Source organism: Vidua chalybeata, chromosome 33, assembly GCF_026979565.1.
Source record: "Vidua chalybeata isolate OUT-0048 chromosome 33, bVidCha1 merged haplotype, whole genome shotgun sequence".
Classification (NCBI taxonomy): Eukaryota; Metazoa; Chordata; class Aves; order Passeriformes; family Viduidae; genus Vidua; species Vidua chalybeata.
In genome coordinates, this window is record NC_071562.1 from 679,331 (window position 1) to 692,115 (window position 12,785).

The 12,785-nt window shown below is 50.8% G+C and overlaps 1 protein-coding gene across 1 annotated transcript in view; it reads right to left on the reverse strand.

The window, feature by feature from the left end:
* Positions 1–12,785, reverse strand: part of AKAP8 (A-kinase anchoring protein 8) — a 40,159-nt gene that overhangs the window by 4,346 nt on the left and 23,028 nt on the right. The window contains exons 10-12 of the mRNA XM_053968334.1: positions 11,804–11,897; positions 8,652–8,782; positions 7,098–7,193 (exon numbers count right to left, since the gene is read on the reverse strand). Of these exons, the coding sequence (XP_053824309.1) occupies positions 7,098–7,193; positions 8,652–8,782; positions 11,804–11,897 (321 nt within the window). The remainder of the gene's footprint in view (positions 1–7,097; positions 7,194–8,651; positions 8,783–11,803; positions 11,898–12,785) is intronic.

A 12,785-nucleotide genomic window follows, 5' to 3' on the forward strand; every position in this document is an offset into this window, starting at 1 on the left:
CGGGAACGATCCCAATCCCAAACTGGGATAACAGGAATGATCCCAAACTGGGATAACGGGAATGATCCCAATCCCAAACTGGGATAATGGGAATGATCCCAAACTGGGATAACGGGAACGATCCCAATCCCAAACTGGGATAACGGGAATGATCCCAATCCCAAACTGGGATAACGGGAATGATCCCAATCCCAAACTGGGATAACGGGAACCATCCCAAACTGGGATAATGGGAACGATCCCAAACTGGGATAACGGGAACGATCCCAATCCCAAACTGGGATAATGGGAACGATCCCAAACTGGGATAACGGGAACGATCCCAATCCCAAACTGGGATAACGGGAATGATCCCAATCCCAAACTGGGATAACGGGAACCATCCCAAACTGGGATAACGGGAATGATCCCATCCCACACAGCCCGTTCCAGGCTCAACGTCCCTGCTTTTCCTGGGATCCCAGATCCCTTCTCTGGGATGTCAAATCCCGCTTTTCCTGAGTCCAACATCCCTCTTCTTGGGATCCAAATCCGGTTTTTTGGGATCCAAATCCCTTTTCCTGGGATCCAAATCCCTTTTCCTGGGATCCCAAATCCCTTTTCCTGGGATCCAAATCCCTTTTCCTGGGATCCAAATCCCTTTTCCTGGGATCCCAAATCCCTTTTCCTGGGATCCAAATCCCTTTTCCTGGGATCCAAATCCCTTTTCCTGGGATCCCAAATCCCTTTTCCTGGGATCCAAATCCCTTTTCCTGGGATCCAAATCCCTTTTCCTGGGATCCCAAATCCCTTTTCCTGGGATCCAAGGCCCTGCTTTTCCCAGGGTCCAACGTCTCTTCTTGAGATCCAGAATTCCCCTTTTCCCGGGATCCGTGTCCCTTTTTTTGGGATCCACCATCCCTCTTCTTGGGCTCCAAATCCCGTTTCTCCTGGGATCCAAATCCCATTTCCTTGGACTCACAAGTCCCTTTTCCCAGGATCCAAAGTCCTTTTTTTGGGATGCAGATCCCATTTTTTGGGATCCCAATCCCATTTTTTGGGATGCAAATCCCTTCTTTTCCTGGGATCCAGTGTCCCTTTTTTTGGGATCCACCATCCCTCTTCTTGGGATCCAAATCCCGTTTCTCCCAGGACTCAACGTCCTTTCTCGGGATCCACGTTCTCTCTTCCCGGGATCCCAATCCCATTTTTTGGGATCCCAATCCCATTTTTCCCAGGACCTGAGGTCCGTCTTCCCAGGATCCAAAATCCTTCTTCCTTGGACTCCAAGATCCCATTTTTTGGGATCCAAATCCCATTTTTCGGGATCCAAATCCCATTTTTTGGGATCCAAATCCCTCTTCTTGGACTCCAAGTCCTTTTTTTCCCGGGATCCAGCGTCCCTTTTCCCAGGATTTCGGGTCACTTTTCCTGGGATCCAAAGTCCCTCTTCTTGGGATCCAAATCCCGTTTTCCCAGGATCCAAAGTCCTTTTTTTGGGATCCAAATCCCATTTTCCCAGGATCCAAAGTCCTTTTTTTGGGATCCAAATCCCATTTTCCCCGGGATCCAACATACCTCCTCTTCCTGGGATCCAGCGTCCTTTTTTTGGGATCCACAGTCTCTCTTCTTGGGATCCAAGGTCCCTCCTTTTCCCGGGATCCAAATCCCATTTTTCCTGGGACCCGAGGTGTCTCCCCAGGATCCAAAATCCCTTTTTTTGGGATCCAAAATCCCCTTTTTGGGGATCCAAAATCCCCTTTTTTGGGATCCAAAATCCCTTTTTTTGGGATCCAAAATCCCCTTTTTTGGGATCCAAAATCCCTTCTTTCCTGGGATCCAAACTTCTTTCTTTGGGATCCAAAATCCCTTCTTTTCCCGGGACTCCAGGTCCCTTTCTCCCAGCATCCAAATCCCGTTTTTTGGGATCCCAATCCCATTTTTCCCAGGACCCAAGGTCCGTCTTCCCAGGATCCAAAATCCTTTTTCCTTGGACTCCAAAATCCCTTTTTTTTTTTTGGGAGTCAAAGTCCTTTTTCCCCGGGATCCAGTGTCCCTTTTCCCAGGATTTCGGGTCACCTTTCCCGGGATCCAAAGTCTTTTTTCTAGAATCCCAAATCCCATTTTTGGGATGCAAATCCCATTTTTCCCAGGACCTGAGGTCCGTCTTCCCAGGATCCAAAATCCTTCTTCCTTGGACTCCAAGATCCCATTTTTTGGGATCCAAATCCCTTTTCCCGGGATCCAAATCCCATTTTTTGGGATCCAAATCCCTTTTCCCAGGATCCAAAGTCCTTTTTTTGGGATCCAAATCCCTTTTCCCGGGATCCAAATCCCATTTTTTGGGATCCAAAGTCCTTTTTTCCTGGGATCCAAATCCCATTTTTCGGGATCCAAATCCCATTTTTCAGGATCCAAATCCCTTTTCCCGGGATCCAAATCCCTTTTCCCAGGATCCAAAGTCCTTTTTTTGGGATCCAAATCCCATTTTTCGGGATCCAAATCCCATTTTTTGGGATCCAAATCCCTCTTCTTGGACTCCAAGTCCTTTTTTTCCCGGGATCCAGCGTCCCTTTTCCCAGGATTTCGGGTCACTTTTCCTGGGATCCAAAGTCCCTCTTCTTGGGATGCAAATCCCGTTTTCCCAGGATCCAAAGTCCTTTTTATGGGATCCAAATCCCATTTTTTGGGATGCAAATCCCATTTTTCCCAGGACCCAAGGTCCGTCTTCCCAGGATCCAAAATCCTTTTTCCTTGGAGTCCAAAGTCCCATTTTTTTTGGGATCCAAATCCCATTTTTCCCAGGATCCAAAGTCCTTTTTATGGGATCCAAATCCCATTTTTCGGGATGCAAATCCCATTTTTTCCCAGGACCCAAGGTCCGTCTTCCCAGGATCCAAAATCCTTTTTCCTTGGAGTCCAAAGTCCCATTTTTTTTGGGATCCAAATCCCATTTTTCCCAGGATCCAAAGTCCTTTTTTTTGGGATCCAAGTCCCATTTTTTGGGATGCAAATCCCATTTTTCCCAGGACCTGAGGTCCATCTTCCCAGGATCCAAAGTCTTTTTTTTTTGGGATCCACATCCCGTTTTTTGGGATCCAAATCCCATTTCTCCCTGGACTCAGCGTCCTTTCTTCCCGCGATCCAGCGTCCCTTTTTCCATGATTTCCCCGGGATCCAAAATCCCTTTTTTTGGGATCCAAAATCCCTTTGTTCCCGGGACTCCAGGTCCCTTTTCCTTGGACTCACAAATGTTTTTCCCTGGGATCCAAGTCCCAATTTTTGGGATCCCAATCCCGTTTTTTGAGATCCAAATCCCATTTTTCCCGGGACCCAAGGTCCGTCTTCCTGGGATCCAGAATTCCTTCTTCTGGCATCCAAACTCCTTTTTTTTCTGGGATCCAAAATCCCTTTTTTTGTGGGATCCAAATCCCATTTTTTGGGATCCAAATCCCATTTTTTTCCCTGGACCCAAGCTCTGTCTTCCCGGGATCCAAAATCCCTTTTCCCAACGTTTAGGGTCACTTTTCTTGGGATCCAAAATCCCATTTTTTGGGAACCAAATCCCATTTTTCCCTGGAGCTGAGGTTCGTCTTCCCAGGATCCAAAGTCCCATTTTTTGGGATGCAAATTCCCGTTTTTCTCAGGACTCCAGGTCCGTCTTCCCAGGATCCAAATTCCCATTTCTTGGGATTCAAATCCCCTTTTTTGGGATCCAAATTCCCGTTTTCCGGGATCCAAGTTCCCGTTTTTTGGGATGCAAATTCCCGTTTTCCGGGATCCAAATTCCCGTTTTTTGGGATGCAAATCCCATTTTTTGGGATGCAAATCCCATTTTTTGGGATCCAAATTCCCGTTTTTTGGGATCCAAATTCCCGTTTTTTGGGATACAAATCCCATTTTTTGGGATCCAAATTCCCGTTTTTTGGGATGCAAATTCCCGTTTTTCCCAGGACCCAGCAGGCAGAGGCACCGTTTTTTCCCACTTTTTTCCCTTTTTTTTCCCAGCTTTTCCCATTTTTCCAAGTTTTCCCAGCCTGGCTCCAGCCCAAACTTCCGGGAACGGGGAGGAAATTTTGGGATCTTGGAGCTTCTCCCGCTGGAATTCCCGGGAATCCTCCGGAGGCGCCTCCGTTCCTGCTCCTCTGCCCCGGCTGCGGATCCTGCCCGGAAAATTCCGGAAAATCCCGGAATTCCCGGCCCAGCCCCCAATTCCGGCGTTCCCAAGGGGAAAAATTGGGATTTGGGGGGGATTTCGGGGGGGTTCGGATTCCTGGGATTGGGATTTGGGGTGGGAATTCCCACCTGGATGGGGCTGGAGCCGCCCCAAAATTCCCAAAATTCTCCAAATTCCCCAAATTCCCCAAATTCCCAAGAATTTCTCAACAGCTGCCACGGCTCCAGGGGGGGATTTTGGGGAAAATTCCAGGATTTGAGGGATTTTTGCTTTAATGCCAAAGGGATGAGGGGAAAAATTGGGAAAAAATTCCAAAAAAACCCCCCAGGAATGCAAAAACCACGGGGAAAAATAAAAAAAAAAAACGAGATTGGATAAAAAAATCCAGGATTTTTCTGGGATTTGGATGTTGGGATCCAAAAGAAGAGGAAAAATCGGGGAAAAATTCCCCAAAAATGCCAAAAAATGAGGAAAAAATTCCAAGGTTGGAAGCGAAAAACAGCAAAAAAAACTGGGGAAAATCGGGAATTTTGGGGGAATTTGGGGGATTTTTTTGGGATGGAGCTCCGGGATGTGGGGAATTTTTGGGAATGGGAGCCACGGCTCCAGGGGGAAAAAATTGGGAGAAAAATTCCCAAAAAACTCCCAGGAATGCCAATGGAAATAAAAACTTTGGGATTTGAAGGAAAAAAAAAAAAAAAGGTAAAAATCTGGGATTTTTTGGGGATGTTGGAATGCCAAGGACGGGGGAAAATTGGGAAAAAATTCCCCAAAAAAAAAAAAAAACAGGAATGCCAAAAGCACCGGAAAAAAACAGGGAAAAAACCCAAAAATGGGACAAAAACCCACCAAAAAAAGGGAAAATTCCAGAATTTGCTGGAATTTTTTGGGAATTCAGCTCTGAAGATGCCGGAATCCCAAAGAGGTGGAAAAAAAACGGGAAAAAATTCCCAAAATCTGCCAAAACCACGGGAAAAAGCAGAAAAAAACCCAAAAATGGGATAAAAAAACACAAAAAATGGGAAAACTGCGGATTTTGGGGGCAATTTTTGGGAATTTTTTTGGAATTTCTGGGGGATTTTTTTGGGAATTTTTGGGGGACTTTTTGGGAATTTTTTTTGATTTTTTGGGGAAATTTTTGTGGATTTTTTTGAGAATTATTGGGGATTTTTGGGGCATTTTTTGGGGGATTTTTGGGAAATTTTTTTTTATTTTGGGGGGGATTTTTTGGGATTTTTTTTTTTTTTTAATTTTTGGGAGATTTTTTGCGGCATTTTTGAGGGATTTTTTGGGGGATTTTTTTTGTGGAATTCTTTGGGATTTTTGGGGAAATTTTTGAGAATTTTTGGGGATTTTTGGGGATTTTTTGGGGGATTTTTGGGGGCTTTTGGGGCAATTTTTGGGAGAATTTTTGATGTTTTTGGGGGAATTTTGGGGGAATTCTTGGGGAATTTTGGGAATTTTGGGGAAATTTTTGGGAAGGTTTTTTTTGGGGGGATTTTTTGGGGGTTTTTGGGGGAATATTTGGGGATTTTTGTGGGATTCTTTTTTTAATTTTTGGTGTTTTTATGGGATGTTTTTGGGGGAATTTTTGGTGTTTTTGTGGGACGTTTTTGTGGGATTTTTTTTTTTAATTTTTGGTGGTTTTGTGGGATTTTTGGGGGATTTTTGGGGGATTTTGAGGGAATTTTTTTGGAGATTTTTGGGGGAATTTTTGGTGTTTTTGTGGGATGTTTTTGGGGATTTTTGGGGGGATTTTTAGGGATTTTTGGGGGGATTTTGTGGGAATATTTGGTGTTTTTGTGGGATTTTTTTGGGGAATTTTTTTTTTAATTTTTGGTGTTTTTGTGGGAATTTTTGGTGTTTTTGTGGGAGTTTCTGGTGTTTCTGTGGGGATTTTGGGGATTTTTTTTTTTTTTTAATTTCTGGTGTTTCTGTGGGGATTTTTTGGGGATTTTTTTTTTTTTAATTTTTGGTGTTTCTGTGGGGATTTTTTGGGGATTTTTTTTTAATTTCTGGTGTTTCTGTGGGATGTTTTTGGGGATTTTTGGGGGGATTATTTTTTGGATTTTTGGTGTTTTTGTGGGAGTTTCTGTGGGATATTTTTGGGGATTTTGGGGGGAATTTTTAGGGATTTTTGGGGGATTTTTGGGGGGATTTTGTGGGAGTTTTTGGTGTTTCTGTGGGGTGTTTCTGGGGAGATTTTTAGGGGGATTCTGTGGGAGTTTCTGGTGTTTTTGTGGGGATTTTTGGGGATTTTTTTTTAATTTCTGGTGTTTCTGTGGGATGTTTTTGTGGATTTTTGGGGGGATTCTGTGGGGGTTTCTGGTGTTTCTGTGGGATGTTTTGGGGGATTTTTGGGGGGATTCTGCGGGGATTCTGTGGGAGTTTTTTGTGTTTCTGTGGGATGTTTTTGGGGATTTTTGGGGGGGATTCTGTGGGAATTTCTGGTGTTTCTGTGGGATGTTTTTGGGGATTTCTGGGGGGATTTTTGGGGGGATTCTGTGGGGGTTTCTGGTGTTTCTGTGGGATGTTTTTGGGGATTTTTGGGGGGATTTTTGGGGGGATTCTGTGGGAGTTTTTGGTGTTTTTATGGGATGTTTTTAGGGATTTTTGGGGGGATTCTGTGGGGGTTTCTGGTGTTTCTGTGGGATGTTTTTGGGGATTTTTGGGGGGATTTTTGGGGGGATTCTGTGGGAGTTTTTGGTGTTTCTGTGGGATGTTTTTGGGGATTTTTGGGGGGGATTCTGTGGGAATTTCTGGTGTTTCTGTGGGATGTTTTTGGGGATTTTTGGGGGATTCTGCGGGGATTCTGTGGGGGTCTCTGGTGTTTCTGTGGGATGTTTTTGGGGGGATTTTTAGGGATTTCTGGGGGGATTCTGTGGGGGTCTCTGGTGTTTCCGGGGGGATTTCTGGGATTTCTGGGATGCTCCGGAGGTACCTGCAGGTATCGCTCCAGCATCCGCACGATGTGTTTGTTGTTCAGGACGCTCTTGGCCACGTGCAGGCTCGTCTTCTTGAACTGCTCGGCCGCCAGCTGGGAAAGGGGAAAATCCCGGAATTCCGGGAATTCCGCATGGGGTTCGGGGGGAAAATCCCGGAATTCCAGGAATTCTGCAGGGGTTTGGGGGGAAAATCCTGGAATTCTGGGAATTCTGTGCAGGTTCAGGGGGAAAATCCCAGAATTCTGGGAATTCTGCAGGGCTTTGGGGGGAAAATCCTGGAATTCTGGGAATTCTGTGCAGGTTCAGGGGGAAAATCCTGGAATTCCGGGAATTCTGCAGGGGTTTGGGGGGAAAATCCTGGAATTCCAGGAATTCTGCAGGGGTTTGGGGGGAAAATCCTGGAATTCTGGGAATTCTGTGCAGGTTCAGGGGGAAAATCCCGGAATTCTGGGAATTCTGCAGGGGTTTGGGGGGAAAATCCTGGAATTCTGGGAATTCTGCAGGGGTTTGGGGGGGAAAATCCCGGAATTCTGGGAATTCTGCAGGGGTTTGGGGGGGAAAATCCTGGAATTCTGGGAATTCTGCAGGGGTTTGGGGGGAAATCCTGGAATTCTGGGAATTCCAGAAATTCTGCAGAGGTCTGGGGGAAATCTGGGATAAATCCAGAACAGATTTGGGATAAATCTGGGATGAATCCGGGTTAAACCCGGACTAAACCCAGGTGTTCTCACCCTGCGGCTGCGGTTGTGCTAAACCCGGGATAAATGAGGATAAATCCGGGATAAACCCGGGATAAACTGGGCTAAGCCCGGCCTAACCCGCAGTGCTCACCCTGCGGCTGCGGTTGTGCTAAACCCGGGATAAACAGGGATAAACCCGGGATAAACAGGGATAAACCCGGGATAAACCCGGGATAAACCCGTGCTAAGCCCGGCCTATCCTGCGCTGTGCTCACCCTGTGGCTGCGGTTGTGCTAAACCCGGGATAAACCCGGGATAAACCCGTGCTAAGCCCGTGCTATCCCGCGCTGTGCTCACCCTGCGGCTGCGGTTGTGCTAAACCCGGGATAAACCCGGGATAAACCCGGGATAAACGGGGATAAACCCGGGATAAACCCGTGCTAAGCCCGTGCTATCCCGCGCTGTGCTCACCCTGCGGCTGCGGTTGTGCTAAACCCGGGATAAACAGGGATAAACCCGGGATAAACCCGTGCTAAGCCCGGCCTGTCCTGCGCTGTGCTCACCCTGCGGCTGCGGTTGTGCTAAACCCGGGATAAATGGGGATAAACAGGGACAAACCCGGGATAAACCCGTGCTAAGCCCGGCCTGTCCCGCGCTGTGCTCACCCTGCGGCTGCGGTTGTGCTAAACCCGGGATAAATGGGGATAAACAGGGACAAACCCGGGATAAACCCGTGCTAAGCCCGGCCTGTCCCGCGCTGTGCTCACCCTGCGGCTGCGGTTGTGCTAAACCCGGGATAAACCCGGGATAAACGGGGATAAACCCGGGATAAACCCGTGCTAAGCCCGGCCTGTCCCGCGCTGTGCTCACCCTGCGGCTGCGGTTGTGCTCGGCCGAGCGCAGGTGTCTCTGCAGGAGGTGGCCCTGGGCCGGGATCAGCATGTCGCAGGCCAGGCAGTGCGCGGCCTCGATGCGCTTGAAGAAATGCTCCTGCCCGATCCCTGCGCCCCGCGGCAGCCGCGCTCAGCGCCCCGCCGGGAGTGGGATTGGGGATTGGGATTGGGGTTTGGGATTGGGATTGGGATTGGGGATTGGGGATTTGGGATTGGGATTGGGGATTTGGGATTGGGATTGGGATTGGGATGGCACCAACCGCGCTCAGCGCCCGGCCGGGAGTGGGAGTGGGATGGGGATTGGGATTGGGGATTGGGATTGGGGATTGGGGATTGGGAATTGGGGTTTGGGATTGGGATGGCACCAACCGCGCTCAGCGCCCGGCCGGCAGTGGCAGCGGGATTGGGATTGGGATTGGGGATTGGGATTGGGATTGGGGATTGGGGATTTGGGATTGGGATTGGGGATTTGGGATTGGGATTGGGATTGGGATGGGGATTGGGATTGGGGTTTGGGATTGGGATGGCACCAAACGCACTCAGCGCCCGGCCGGGAGTGGGAGCGGGATTGGGATTGGGGATTTGGGATTGGGGATTTGGGATTGGGATTGGGGATTGGGATGGCACCAACCGCGCTCAGCGCCCGGCCGGGAGTGGGAGTGGGGATTGGGATTGGGATTGGGGATTGGGATGGGGATTGGGGTTTGGGATGGCACCAACCGCGCTCAGCGCCCGGCCGGGAGTGGGAGTGGGATGGGGATTGGGGATTGGGGATTGGGATTGGGATGGGGATTGGGGATTGGGGTTTGGGATTGGGATGGGATTGGGATTGGGATGGCACCAACCGCGCTCAGCGCCCGGCCAGGAGTGGGATTGGGATGGGGATTGGGATTGGGGATTGGGATTGGGGTTTGGGATTGGGATGGGGATTGGGATGGCACCAACCGCGCTCAGCGCCCCGCCGGCAGTGGGATTGGGGATTGGGATTGGGATTTGGGATTGGGGATTGGGATTGGGGTTTGGGATATTGGGATGGCACCAAACGCACTCAGCGCCCGGCCGGGAGTGGGAGTGGGGATTGGGATTGGGATTGGGGATTGGGATTGGGATGGGGATTGGGATGGCACCAACCGCGCTCAGCACCCGGCCGGGAGTGGGAGCGGGATTGGGATTGGGAATTGGGGTTTGGGATTGGGATGGGGATTGGGATGGGGATTGGGATGGCACCAACCGCACTCAGCGCCCGGCCGGGAGTGGGAGTGGGGATTGGGATTGGGAATTGGGGTTTGGGATTGGGATGGGGATTGGGATGGGGATTGGGATGGCACCAACCGCACTCAGCGCCCGGCCGGGAGTGGGATGGGGATTGGGATTGGGATTGGGGATTGGGATGGCACCAACCGCGCTCAGCGCCCGGCCGGGAGTGGGAGTGGGATGGGGATTGGGGATTGGGGATTGGGATTGGGATGGGGATTGGGGATTGGGGTTTGGGATTGGGATGGGGATTGGGGATTGGGATGGCACCAACCGCGCTCAGCGCCCGGCCGGGAGTGGGATTGGGATGGGGATTGGGATTGGGATTGGGAATTGGGGTTTGGGATTGGGATGGCACCAAACGTGCTCAGCGCCCGGCTGGCAGTGGGATTGGGATTGGGTATTGGGATTGGGATTGGGATGGCCACAAACGGCCTCAGTGCCCGGCCGGCAGTGGGAGCGGGATTGGGATTGGGGTTTGGGATTGGGGTTTGGGATTGGGTATTGGGATTGGGGATTGGGATTGGGGTTTGGGGTTTGGGATTGGGATGGCACCAAACGCCCTCAGCACCCGGCCGGCAGCGGGAGCAGGATTGGGATGGGATTGGGATTGGGATTTGGGATCTGGGAGCTGGGCTTGGGATGGCCACAAACGCCCTCAGTGCCCGGCCGGGAGCAGGAGCAGGATTTGGGATTTGGGATTGGGATTTGGGATTGGGATTTGGGATTGGGATTTGGGATTTGGGATGGCCACAAACGCCCTCAGTGCCCGCGCTGGGAGTGGGGCTCGGGATCGGGGTCGGGATTTGGGATCGGGGATCTGGGCTTGGGGTCGGGATTTGGGATGCGGGATCGGGGATTGGGGATCTGGGAGCTGGGCTTGGGCTCGGGGATCAGGATTTGGGGTTTGGGATCGGGGATCTGGCATTGGGATTTGGGATCTGGGAGCTGGGCTTGGGCTCGGGGATCAGGATTTGGGGTTTGGGATCAGGGATCTGGCATTGGGATTTGGGATCTGGGAGCTGGGCTTGGGCTCGGGGATCAGGATTTGGGGTTTGGGATCGGGGATCTGGCATTGGGATTTGGGATCTGGGAGCTGGGCTTGGGCTCGGGGATCAGGATTTGGGGTTTGGGATCAGGGATCTGGGAGCGGGGATTGGGATCAGGGAGCAGGGATTGGGCTCGGGGATCAGGATTTGGGGTTTGGGATCGGGGATCTGGGAGCGGGGATTGGGATTTGGGATCTGGGAGCAGGGATTGGGATTTGGGATCTGGGGTTTGGGATCGAGGATTGGGATCTGGGAGCAGGACTTGGGTTTGGGGATCGGGATCAAGATTTGGGATCTGGGATCGGGGATTGGGATCGGGATTTGGGATTTGGGAGCAGGGCTTCAGCTCGGGCATTGGGATTTGGGATCGGGATTTGGGGTTTGGGATTTGGGAGCTGGGCTTGGGATTGGAGATTTGGGATCTGGGAGCAGGGCTTGGGCTCGGGCATTGGGATCCGGGATTGGGGATTAAGATCAAGATTTGGGATTTGGGAGCAGGGCTTGGGCTCGGGCATTGGGATTTGGGATCGGGATTTGGGGTTTGGGATTTGGGAGCTGGGTTTGGGATTGGAGATTTGGGATTTGGGAGCAGGGCTTGGGGTTGGGGATCTGGGATCAGGATTTGGGGTTTGGGATCTGGATTTGGGATTGGGATTCGGGGCTTGGGATTGGGGATTTTGATCTGGGATCTGGGCTCAGGATTTGGGCTCAGGATTTGGGATTTTGTATCTGGGATTTGGGATCTGGGCTCAGGATTTAGGATGAGGATTTGGGATTTGGGATGAGGATCTGGGATTTGGGATGAGGATTTGGGATCTGGCCCCACCCTTGAAGGGATCCGGCCTGGCTTTGTTCCCGTCCTTCTCCGACAGCTCCTGGCGCCGCCGCTCGATTTTCCGGTTCCGGTTCACGATGTACTCCTGGAAAAGGGGAACGGGCACGGGAAAGTGGGAATGGAACCGGGAATTCTGGGAATGGAATCGGGAATGGAACCGGGAATGGAACTGGGAATGGAACCGGGAATGGAACCGGGAATGGAACTGGGAATGGAACCGGGAATGGAACTGGGAATGGAACCGGGAATGGAACCGGGAATGGAACTGGGAATGGAACCGGGAATGGAACTGGGAATGGAACCGGGAATTCTGGGAATGGAACCGGGAATGGAACTGGGAATGGAACCAGGAATTCTGGGAATGGAACCGGGAACGGAACTGGGAATGGAACCGGGAATGGAACCGGGAATGGCACTGGGAATGGAACTGGGAATGGAACCGGGAATTCTGGGAATGGAACTGGGAATGGAACTGGGAATGGAACCAGGAATTCTGGGAATGGAACCGGGAATGGAACCGGGAACGGAACTGGGAATGGAACTGGGAATGGAACCGGGAATTCTGGGAATGGAACCGGGAATGGAACCGGGAATGGAACTGGGAATTCTGGGAATGGAACCGGGAATGGAACCGGGAACGGAACTGGGAATGGAACTGGGAATGGAACCGGGAATTCTGGGAATGGAACCGGGAATGGAACCGGGAATGGAACTGGGAATGGAACCGGGAATGGAACTGGGAATGGAACTGGGAACGGAACCGGGAATGGAACCGGGAATGGAACTGGGAATGGAACTGGGAATGGAACCGGGAATGGAACTGGGAATGGCACTGGGAATGGAACTGGGAATTCCGGGAATGGAACCGGGAATGGAACTGGGAATGGAACCGGGAATGGAACCGGGAATGGAACCGGGAATGGCACTGGGAATGGAACTGGGAATTCTGGGAATGGAACCGGGAATGGAACCG